General features: G+C 46.8%; 1 protein-coding gene across 6 annotated transcripts in view; it reads right to left on the minus strand.

The window, feature by feature from the left end:
- KALRN (kalirin RhoGEF kinase) overlaps positions 1–12160 on the minus strand; it is a 1827638-nt gene that overhangs the window by 25668 nt on the left and 1789810 nt on the right. For all 6 annotated transcript variants that reach the window (XM_069616662.1, XM_069616664.1, XM_069616661.1 and 3 more), the window contains one exon: positions 11045–11210. In XM_069616662.1, coding sequence (XP_069472763.1) covers positions 11045–11210 — 166 coding nt within the window. The remainder of the gene's footprint in view (positions 1–11044; positions 11211–12160) is intronic.

Below are 12160 nucleotides of genomic sequence, written 5' to 3' on the forward strand. Positions count from 1 at the left end.
CTCTGAACTGCGCAGGACACAGGAGACCAGGTCCCCACATTCTGCCAGCCATTCCCAGGCTCGCAGAATCCGGGAAAACCTGGAAGATCAGACGGGAACCTCTGGGAGCAGTGCCTCTGAGTCCGAGGATGAATGGACAAGGGTTACCCGAACCAAAAAGGCCAATAAGGCAAAAAGGGCCTTGCTTAAGGACCCCTTAAAGCAGATTAAAGCGATCAGGAGCGTCATCACGCCTTACCATAAGAACGCTAAGTATTCTGTTTGGGAGCACTTAGAGTTGTTTGAACAAATGATGGAGACTTTCCATTTGAAGGACAGCCAAAGCTGTATTCAATATGTAAAGTGGACATTCTCCCCGGAATACTCCAGTTTCTTTGCGGGGCTGGAGGACCAAAATCACTTAAGATGGTCCACATATAAGGCGGCCATCCCGAAACATTTTTCTGTTCACAGAAATCCTCAAGAGGCTCGCAAGGCAGCCTACAATTTGCAATGTGGGGAGGATCAGGCCCCACAAGAATTTGTGCAGGAGTTAAAGCGTGCTTTTGCACAGACCACAAGAAGGGTGCGCACAGATAGTAGAGAGTTCATAAATACGTTTTTCCATGCCTTGCCCAAATACATCATGACCCAGCTCGTGAGGGATTTTCATGAGAAAAGATCCTTAGATTGGGTCATTGAACAGGCTACCCGGATCTATGAGGTGCAGAAACCGATAGATAGCAAAAGTAATGCCCAGAAAAACCCCAAAGCCAACAGCACCCCTGCTGCTGCCAAGGTGGCAGAGGTAAAGGTCACCCCCGTTTTGGATTTGGAGGTGGGGGGGCCTAAAAACCCACCTGCACCTAATAATGCTAGGCCCAGGAGGTCCTCGGGTCAGTCACAGACAGGGAGCCAGGGAGGCAGCCCCACAAATGGGGTCCCTCGCTCTCCTGACTATGTAAGTCCTCGCTACAAAGGTAACAGACCCATCCTGGGTTATGTGTGGACTCCTCCAGCCCAAGGGGGGGGATCCAGCCAAGCACCTAACCCAGGGAACTTCCCTCCAAACTTCCCACAGGAGGGCAGAAATTTACCAAACCCTGGGCAGAACTTTTTCCCCAGATATCCACCCGACTTCCAACCCCAAAATCATCCATCCTTCTTTCCCCAATTCCCTGAGCCCAGACCACTGAATCCGGGAGAGGGGAGGCCAAGGGTGGAGGGGTACCAAATCTTCCCAACCAGGGGTACTACCAAAGAAGGGACAGCTACCCTTCCCGGGATCAGCCCAGGGGAGAAAACAGGGTCCCGTATCAGCCTGAGCGGGTTTCCCAGTTAGAGCGCCAGGTTCAAAACATGGCGCGGGATATGGGTCACATACTGAGGGCTCAACAGAACCCTCAGATCGGCATGCCGGCGCAGAACGTACCCAACTCTGGACCTGGTGCTCCAGAACAATGACGGGGGCAGCACCCCGATAACTCACCGGTTCCCAGGGAGGAGGCACAAAGGGAAGGGGGGTGTAAAGCCTTGGAGGAAGCTTCCTTCCTCACTTGTAAACAGCCCCTGGAAACCCAGGAACCGGAAACAAAATCTCTTGCCCCTGAAAGTCTGCCTCCTAAGGAGCAGAGGGGGGGTAGGAGAAACAAAAGACCCAAACAGACTCAGTTTGAGGAGGAGGTACAGATCTTCCAATTTGAGGGAGAGGGATCCTCAGAGGATCCTGGGAAAAGGATCTTCTCCTTCAGAGAGGGGGGAACTCCTCCCAAAGAAAAATGGGTCCCTAGGGATGCAAATCCAGACTGGGGAGATGTGGAGACTGAGCTACCGCCGCCCACCATCTCATCCCAGAACCAACAGCAAGAAAATCCCCTGGTTCAAACCCATCCTGGGACTGCCTCCAAAAAGGGGGGGGGCGGACCAGAACTGGAACCAGGGGAACCCACAATGGCTCTGATCTCCAGTTGCCAAATTTTTCTTTCAGATTCCCAAGGCTCTCCACAGAATCCTGCCCAAATCTCTTCGCTAGCGATGTCCAAAACCAGAAAATTAGCCCACCAGTTGTCCAAAAATTTACATTATCTGTGCCCCCTTGAGGAGAAGGAGGGAAGATATTATGCCCCGGTACAAGTACAGGGGCAGGGTACAATTTTGGCACTGGTGGACACTGGATCTCAAGCTACCCTTCTGTCCAGAAGGGCCTTTGACGAACTGAATGCAGGAAGGGGAGGGAATTACCAAATTCCTCTCACCTCTCTTCCTGGACAACTGCAGAACTTTGACGGGAAGGAAATTCCCGTTGAGGGGACGGCAGACTTGGACATTAAAATTGGGCGACACAAGTTGAAACACCCGGTCATAGTTGTGACCCCAGAGGGCACCCCTTGTTTACTAGGGAATGACCTCCTGAGAAGGTTGTCACCCCTAATAGATTGTGTAAACAAGGTCCTCTGGACCCAGACTAGCCGACCAATAAAATTAAAACAGAGTGTCAACCATGTTAGTTTAAACGGCACCTGCCACATGGTTGAACAAAAATCTGACCAAGTAGAATTTCACTTCCAGAACAACCAAATTCCAGACGTGACAGTAATAGCAGTAGGACAACAGACTGGTGATGGGGGGTCCTCTCTATTTCTGAAAATCAACCTTCCTTCCAGTTTAAAGTGGTATTCCACGCTGGAAGGAAACACTCTGAAATTCTATACCAATCCACAATCTGAAACTCCCACTCCTATAGTCCAGAAAGATGTGCAATCAGCTCAAAGCCTGGCTGATATTCAGCAAATTGGAGAGCAGTTGTTCATCCCTGTTCAGTTAAATGATGGGAAGGACTCTGTTCTCGCTCGAGCGTGTGTGAACAACGGTAAGAGCTTCATCAGCGAAGCCATGTTTCGCCAACTCCCAAAAGATCCAGCCATTCCCACCTTCAAACTGATAGACAAATGGGAAATGGACCTGGAAGCACCTAATTCCAAACATCTCCTGCCAAGCAGGTGTATGCTCAAAATCTCCATTGGCAACAAGAGCATAGTCCACAATTGTTGGGTCGTGCTAGATGTCCCTGCCGCCTTTTACTTAGGCAGTGACATTCTCAATCGCTTTGCCATTAGTTTGGACCTAATAAACTTCAAAGCTTGGTCCCGATTAGCGGATAATCCCATGGGCTTTGATGATCCAGAAAAAGCATTTAGGTCAGCTCAATTGCTACCTTATGCAGTTGAAATTCAGATCAAAGAGGAAGTCACCATCCCAGAAAGGACCCGACAATTCTCCCTGGAAGTGAAAGTTAAAAGGGGACAAGAGTTGAAAGACCCTGATGCTTACATACATCTAAATGCTTCTCTCCAACAGCAAGGGTTGGGGGTAAACCCAACTCCATTAGTCAACATAGAACATGACACCATTCTAATAGAGGTGGATAACAGCGACTTAAAGAGTATTACTCTAGCCGCAGGCACCATTATTGGAATGGCGGTTGATGACCGACATTTTTCCATCGACTTAGTAAATGAACTGTTAGGACCAATCCCCAAGGACTGTTTTGACAGTGACAGTGATGACAATACAACACCAGACAGGATCTTTACCCGGCATGGGGGGAACTTCCTGGTGTACACTTCCTGCCCCTATGGTAAGGAAGATGTGACTTGTGACTTCAGGAGAGATGAGGTGATTTTCCAGGTCCATGAGGGCTGCCTTTCCCACCTGAAGCCTCCGGTCCAAATCAGCACTCTAACCAGGGACTTCTCCACCCAGCTGGAGGAGGCCGCTGAAATAGCCAAACCAGAAGTCTTTCCAGGCTTCAGGCAGATGGTGGAAGAGAGAGTCAACCTAGCTGATGCCTGTGTGACTCTGGAACAAAAGCAAAAGTTGAAACAAGTTTTCTTGGATTTCCAAGATCTCTTTGCGGTAGACTCATATGACTGTGGTCGCACTGACATCCACACAACAACAATCCCCACGGACCCTGGCATGACTCCTGTGTTTGTGAAGCAATATCGCTTGCCTCTCGCATCAATGGAGTCCTTTACTGAAATAATTAAGAACCTTGAGTCCCGGGGAATAATCCGTCCAGTCCACAGCACCTTCAATAATCCGGTGCTGGGAATATTGAAGCCAAACGGCCAGTGGAGACTCTGCGCTGACCTCAGGGAGCTCAACAAACGGGTCCATACTTCCCGATGGCCTCTCCCCTACATTGACCAAGGGCTGGCCCAGATCCAGGGGTCACAGGTATTCACTGCAATAGACCTGACCAATGGATACTGGACCGTGCCTGTCAGTAGGGAGGACCAATACAAGCTGGCTTTTACCTTTGGGGGCCAGCAGTACACATGGACCCGGACTCCCTTCGGATACCTCAACTCCGGCAATGAATTCAACATTTTTCTACACAAGGCCATGCCCGACCTGGGTGCGAGGGGTAACCTGGCTTATGTAGATGATGTCCTCATCAAAAGTTCATCTGTGGAGGAACACATAGCGGAGATCCGTTATGTTCTGACGCAGTTGAGGGCCGCCGGAGCAAAACTTTCCTTTCAGAAAGCACAGTGGTATAGAACCCGTGTTAATTTCTTGGGGCATGAGATTACTCCTCAGGGCCTCTGTCCCCAAGAAAAGAAAGTGGAAGCACTTCAGAAACTGAAAGACCCCACAACTCTGCGGGAACTAAGGAGCCTCCTTGGACTGACTAATTACAGCAGAAAGTTCATTGAGGGCTACGCAGAGATCACCAGACCCCTGATTCATCTCCTGAAGGGGGGGGTCAAGTGGGAATGGGGTCCAGAACAAGCCGAGGCAGTAAAGCAACTCAAAAGAAGCCTCTCACAAGCGCCTTGCCTAGCTTACCCTGTCAGAAACAAGGAGTTCTTCCTGGAGACGGGGTTCTCTAATACGTGCTTGACGGCAGTATTATACCAAAAGCATGACAAGGTCAATATAGTAATCTCCTATGCGAGCAAAACTTTATCCTCTGTGGAGGAAAAATTCAACGATTGTGAGAAGGCACTCCTGGCAACGGTGTGGGCATTGAAGAATTACCGCCCGTTTATCCAGGGGGAACACATCATAGTGGAGACTCCACACCAGCCTCTGCAATATCTCCAAAGTGACAGAATCCGGGCCGGAAATGTGAGTAATTCCCGAATTACTTCCTGGATTCTGTCAATGCAAGGCTTTCCTGTGGAGGTCAGATATGGCCAAAACAAGAAGAGTCCCCTTGCGCAAGGTCTGGCTGACTTGCATGATTGTGCCAGAGAAAACTGTCTCGAGGACGAAAGTCTAAAAATCAAGGACAACATGGAGGCATACCTTAATTCCCCACACAAAGTCTTTGAAGAGGACAAGTGTGAGGGAATGCCCACTGTCTATGTGGATGGATGCTCTTACCATGTTGACAACAACGGGGAGAAAGAACTGGTGGCTGGCGTAGGGAATGCATGGGTGAATGAGTCCCCAGAACCCTCCGCTGGATACAAAATTGGTCCCCGAAGTAGTCAGGTGGCAGAACTGATGGCTGTGCATCAGGCCATCCTCACTGCTCTCCAGCATCAACTCCGCGAACTGGTCATAATCACAGATTCGGATTATGTACGGAACGGGTTCGTGGAGCACCTGGTTAATTGGAAAACCAGAGGCATGTTATGTGCTAACAACAAACCCTTGAAACATGGGAAGTTGATCCAAAACATTGATGATCTGGTCACATCGAATGGGATGACCATCTATTGGAAGAAGATCAAGGGTCATTCCAAAGTAGAGGGACCAGACAAAACTGGAAATGACTTAGCTGATCAGCTGGCCAAAACCGGGGCCATCCAAGGGGGTCTAATTGAGATTGAGTCCCTGTTGGGGGAAATCCAGGTCACTGCTATCACTAGGTCCCAGACAAATGCTCACAACGACCTTTCAATTGCACAATGGAGTAAGGAGACCCCTGATGCTGATTTGATTACCGCTCAGAAGGGGGATCCAATTATTGGTAAATTTTACCAGCACCTTGAGGACCCTGAGAACTTTCCCCTGACGGATACCGATTACATTGGGAAAGAGGACCTAAGAGTGTTGATGAAATGTCCAAAAATGTTCCGTATTCAAGACGGTTTGCTGGTAAGGAAATCCAAAGCTGGCCACGATCAGTGGGTGGTTCCTACCTCATTCCGAAGCCTGATGTTAAGTCACGCCCATGATGCGGCCACCGCCGGTCATAGGGGGTTTCACACAACATTGGAAATCTTAAGAGAGGTTGCATACTGGCCACACATGGGGCAGGACCTCGACCAATACTTGAAGGGGTGTCTTGTGTGTGCACAATTTCAGCCGACATCCCTCACACACCGGGCGCCTTTACAAAAGAGGGGAATGACACTGCCATGGTCAGATTTACAAATCGACTTTGTAGGCCCCGTGATTCGCTCGGCTAGGGGGAATAAGTACATGTTGACCGTGACATGCTTGTTTACCAAGTGGGTGGAATGTCTCCCAGCCCCAAACTGCAAGGCAGAAACGGCAGCTGCCTTGATGATTAACCGCATCTTTTCCCGTTTTGGTCTACCTCAAAGGATTGAGTCAGACAGAGGTAGCCACTTCACCAGTGAAGTAATGACAAAGATGTGGGAGATACTGGGGGTCAAAAGGAAGTTGCATATTGCTTATCGGCCAGCTTCTTCTGGGGCAGTAGAGAGATATAACCGAACCATTGTGAGCATATTAAAGAAGTTTGTGGCAGATTCTGGGCCAAGTTGGGATATCCGATTACCTCTGGTCCTAATGGCTATCAGATCTACCCCTTCATCTGCAACCAAAATGTCACCATTTGAGTTGATGACTGGGCGCAAGATGGTGCTTCCTCAGCATTTGCTCTATAGGACCCAAGAGCAGACACTGATAAATGCCTCCACTACTCATGAGTATGTAGAGAATTTAAGGAAACACCTCCAACATGCTTTTGCTTATGCTCAGCGGAATCTAGAAAGATCAGCTGATAGCATGAAGACCCATTATGACCTGAAAACTTCCAGGAAGGAATATCAGGTGGGAGACCGGGTCTATCTATACAACTTCCAAAGGAACCAGGCCAAGCAGCGCACATTTTTGCCTACATGGAAGGGACCCTTTGAGATCATCGACAAGATCTCCCCTGTGGCCTACAAAATCCACATCCCCAAAGGTCCTTTGGCCGAGGGGGAAGACAAGTGGGTCCACATAAACCAGTTGAAATGTTGCCATCCCAGGCACACTCTGCAACAACTGGAGGAATCCTCTGGAATCCTAGCGGGTACTGTCTCAGACTAATTCAGTTCCAACCATAAAACATACCACATCTAGTCTCTAAAATATTGTGATTTGCATGAAACTGTCTCTTAGTTATACTGTTTATTTTTCAAAATAAGAATGTAATGTTTCGTTATGATGAAATGCATATGCTGCCCCACTATCTCAACAGTGGTGGAAAAACGTCTATGAGTAGGTATTGCCGCTCTTCCTTTGTCGTCCTAGGAGAAAGAAGACCTTGAGACTGGCCAAGGAGGACGATCCGGAGACCGGGAACGAAGATCCAATGGGCCCAGTGGACCGCCCAATATTCCCATCAGGACCGGCGAGGAGAACCGATCGATCAGTACCGGATGGAGGAAAAGATGCTGAACTGTGCCATCTATTGGAAGAAGATGAGGAAACATCACAGGTCTTGCGAGTCCCATTCGTGAAATAGAATGGCCATCGCAAGAGGGGGGCTTGTGGGATGTATTTACCCATGCATCCGAGCCCTACCTCAAAACTGTGCAGTACTGACATGGAAAACCTCATGATGGCCAGAGCTTCCCAGAAAATGCACAGGGAAATGCATGAAGAATAGGCTGCCACTCATTTTTGCCGATGTTATGGGCACAGAAGGAAACTGCCTAAAACCACCATTGGACTACCCCCACAGTAGTCTGAAACCATTGGGAATGGCAATGCTGATTGCCAAATGCAACCTAGAATTGTGGGGAATTCATTTTCTTAAATCCCAAAAATGGGTGCAGTACCAGTACTCACCACTATCCAAAAGCCGGCAGTTTAAAACCACCCTGTGTTTCTCTGAAGGCAAGCCAAAGTGCCTATTTCAAACATTGCAATATGTGCAAAATATTCACTGAACACCAGCAGACATTTGGTAGAATGGAGTTTTGTGTGCCTACAAAATCTGGGAAATGAAGAGCCCAGAACAATGCTTATAACAAAACTGGCTGAGCTATGGAGTCAGCAGTTTAAGTTGCACTGGATTTAAAGACACTAAAATCGAAAATGTTTAGATTAAATGAGTGACCTATGTTTGGTGTCACATGCCTTTGTAACTGTTGAAATGTCATAGTTTTGCACTTAGAATCAGCATTCTAGCTGCATATGTAAAAATGTTTAGTTTTATTTGAATGCAGGAACTGGGGAACAAAAAGTGACATTTTATCTGAAACCTGGCTTAAGGAACTGAATTCTGCCTGGCAACTACCCCCATCAGGAGTGAAACTTGAGTCACAGCTGTGTTCCCAGGCCTAGCTGCCCTTTTGCTGCTCACACTAAGGATATGCCATCTATCTGATAATTGAATTACCTGTGCTCTGCAGGAAAGTGAACAAAGCCCTGTCCTGGCTCAGGCAAAGGTTTTATTGGCAGGAGTCGTAAATGGTCGTAAAAAGTGGCTTCCTCCTGAGGAAAGGGGAGGGGCACTGCCTGTGAGAGCAAGCTGGCTTGGCAGAACTGGAAAAACCAGAAATTCAACCTTGTGCTGAGGGTAAACCACACCCCTTTGGAGCCAGAACATAACTTTAAAAAGATGAATAACTCATAGAGCGGACATGTGAAAATTTTATAAATGATACCATAATTCTTGTGATTTTTCTGCCCACAGTTTAAGAGGTTTTTAGAACCGGTGGTATGTTCAGGGGGGTGTCAGCGGAAAAGTGGGGATAACTCTAAATGTATGCATGTTAAAAATCTGAAACTTCATCAGTTAATGTCCGTACTCCCTGCGCACATGTATGTAAAGTTGGGTCAATGTCAGAAATTGCAAAATCAGTTAAAAAGTGAAATATGTGCCATTTCTGAATGCAAGCTCCCAGGAAGAGCAGAGTTTGAACAGGGGATACCTCCTGTAATGCATGATGGGTGCATATGATTTTAAAACAATATGTACCTCTGCAAATATGTATTTGTTTCAAATCTAGATTTGTGTGTAAGTTGACAGGAGGAGTGGACTTTCTGCAGGCTGTAAAATGACATCACTCTGACTCACAGTTCATTCCCCAATCAAATGATAAATGGAAGTTTGACCAATTAGAAGCTGAGAGAGAGGTAGGGTCAGTGATGCTAGAACACACCCACATTCTAAACACATAAAAGCAGACAGACAGGACAGATAGGGACTTTTTCACTTCCATCTGCAGCGGGACGCTCTGCCGGTGAAATCCATGCTTTACCTCCATCAAACCTCCAGAGAGCCAAACTAGAGACTTCAATCTATCCAGAACTAGAGACCCAGACCAGAGAACCAGAGAGAGCTGACCCAGATCACTGTGAAGTGCAGAGACCAGAGGCGAATTTAAAACCCTGACCAGATCCGTGATGAGGCCCATTTCACTCAAGAATATAGTGTGAGTACCTAGAAAACTGTGCAGAACCAATCTCCTAGTTACAATAATATAATTCAATCCATTTTTAACCTAAGTAGAACTGCAGCTTAGCAATTGTGTTATCCTGCCATCATTTTTAAAGCTGAAAAAGTGTGCGTTTAAAATTTCAAATCTGAAAAACGACCTTTATTCAATCGCTCATATCTCCGCAACCGTTTGTGCTAGAGACTTGCAGTAACTTGTATTTGGAAGCGGAGATCCTAGGCTTTCCTAGGACCCCAAAACGATAGAGATAGTCCTTGTGGTTCCTCTGTAATAGCGCTCGGCGCTTCCGCGAATTTTGCCGCGATTTGCAAATTTCTTCACGTGTAAAAAGCTGCTGCTGCTTGCCTTCCATTGCCAGAAATTCGTTTAACCTGCTAACTATCCCTGCATCATTGCTAGTGTGAGCCTGGACTAATATTAACTAGATACCAATCACCCTGAACCTCTGAAAGGGAATTAAAAGTATTTTAGCATACTTTTCAATTCATTGCCAGCACATATCAAAGCAATTTGGGCCTGTGTTTTCAAACTTCTGTAGTCTAAGCTTGCTGGGGTGAACTGAATCACATTTGATTGCATTTCTGAGAACTGTGTGTTTTCCTTCCATTTCCTTGCATTGCATAAAAGGGGGGAGGGGATTGCCAGAGAAAAGTGATTACATTGTTTTGCTGAAATCATATCAAGTTGTTTTCTATACTGCATTTCATTCATTCAACCTTGCATTTCCTTGAACCTTATAAAGCATTCTCTACCACATTATACTTCTGTACCTATTTACCAGTGTGCTACCTTATCCATTTCATGTCAACTCCTTATTGATTATAGAGAAGCGTGTTAGTGCCAGATTCTCCGTTGTTAATATTTATCATATCAGATTAAGTGTGATATTCAATTATTAATTTACTATAAAGGGTGATATATATCTATTGTTTGAATTATCAAATAAACCTTTTAAACTTGCAAAACAGAACTACTTCTTGGCTCAGTGGGGTCAGGGGGATTCCAAGAGAGGGGTGTTATATAGGGGTAGTCATCCAGAACGCATGAACTGGACCTAAAGATATATCAATAAGGGTTTTCATTCAGTATTATAGACTAGGCGTTGACTTAGCTGTAGTGTTGAATTGAATCCCCTTACAGTAGGCATTCGTGTAGCTGGTGGTTCTCCTGAAAACCAGGTTTGGTTAGTGCTTTCGAGGACCTGTGACGGAAACTTGTTCTAGATAGGGCTGCTGCGAAGAAGTAGGTGTCTCAATAATTCAATGCATTCCAAAGCGGATATGAAGTTCTAGTCCAAAGGAACACACTTCCCTTACTTCGGTCACGTGCATCGTTTCATCAATGTGTTGTATCCCCCCCCCTTGGGCCACTGGTTGTACAAGCTGAAAACAACAAGATTCCCGTACCAGGACGACGCCGTGTAGGTGCTGTTTTCACCATCCAGGATGTTCTGATCGGGTCCCCTCCAAGTTATGTTGGGCTTCGGCCGCCCGCAGACCTTGCAGGTCAGCGTCACGGTGTCACCGAGCACGCACGTGACGTCCACCAGTGGTACAAGAAACTCTGGAGCAACTGCAGGGAAAAGCACAGGCAGCGAACATATGAATAATCCGGCCATAGTGAAAACACAAGTAAACAAGGACGCCCTTCGGCGTCCCAGTGCGTTACCTGCCCTGCACAGGGGTCACGCCGGTACTACGTGATCTCATCAAATTGTTTTTGTCGAATTCGATTTGGTCGAATAATTTTTTCTTTTTTTCATATGGTGAAAAATAAATGCAGGGGGAGACCCCGACCCTCCCCCCCAACCTCCCTCTATCTTTATTATGTTTATTACCCACCACCCCACATATATTTTCTGCCAAATTCATAAATAATTTCGACCAATTCGCATTCGATTAATTCTGCCACGAAGAAAGCTCCCGTTACTGGAGCGCAAGCTGTAGAACGGGATCCAGTGATTACAGAGAAAACAATTACAGAGGGGAATTTATAATGAAACAAAAACAGTCCAAAATGTGGAAACAGATGTAAAGTGGGGTAAGGGGATAAAACTAGTGGGGAGGGGTTATGGGTGTGCTTAAAGATAGGGAAACAGGTGGTTTGGGGGAACCCCCAAATAGAAAAATAAATATTCTGTATTTTTTCGCCGTTTTTGTTTCGCTAAAAAGTGCCTCTTTGTAATTACACAAAATGTCCCTCACAATTCCCCCTAACTGTTGGAGGTGCAATGCATTGCTGGGCTCGTTTGATCACATGTGGTGGGAGTGCCCCCAGGTACAGTTATTTTAGCGGGAAGCGATCGCCCGGATAAAAGACATTTGTGGATTTGAGCTGGAAATGGATCCACTGATCTTCCCCTTCGGAAATGAAGACGCACGAGGCCACTGCAAACTAATGGCTAAGAGTTCCAGACTGGTGGCCTTTTTCTTAGTAGCTGCCAGACTGGTCATTGCACGCCACTGGAAATCACAATGTATGATGGATGTAAAGGAGCGGTGGGCCAAAGTGTGGTATGTGGC

This window comes from Ambystoma mexicanum, chromosome 9 (genome assembly GCF_040938575.1).
Source record: "Ambystoma mexicanum isolate Mex_15411 chromosome 9, UKY_AmexF1_1, whole genome shotgun sequence".
Lineage (NCBI taxonomy): Eukaryota > Metazoa > Chordata > Amphibia > Caudata > Ambystomatidae > Ambystoma > Ambystoma mexicanum.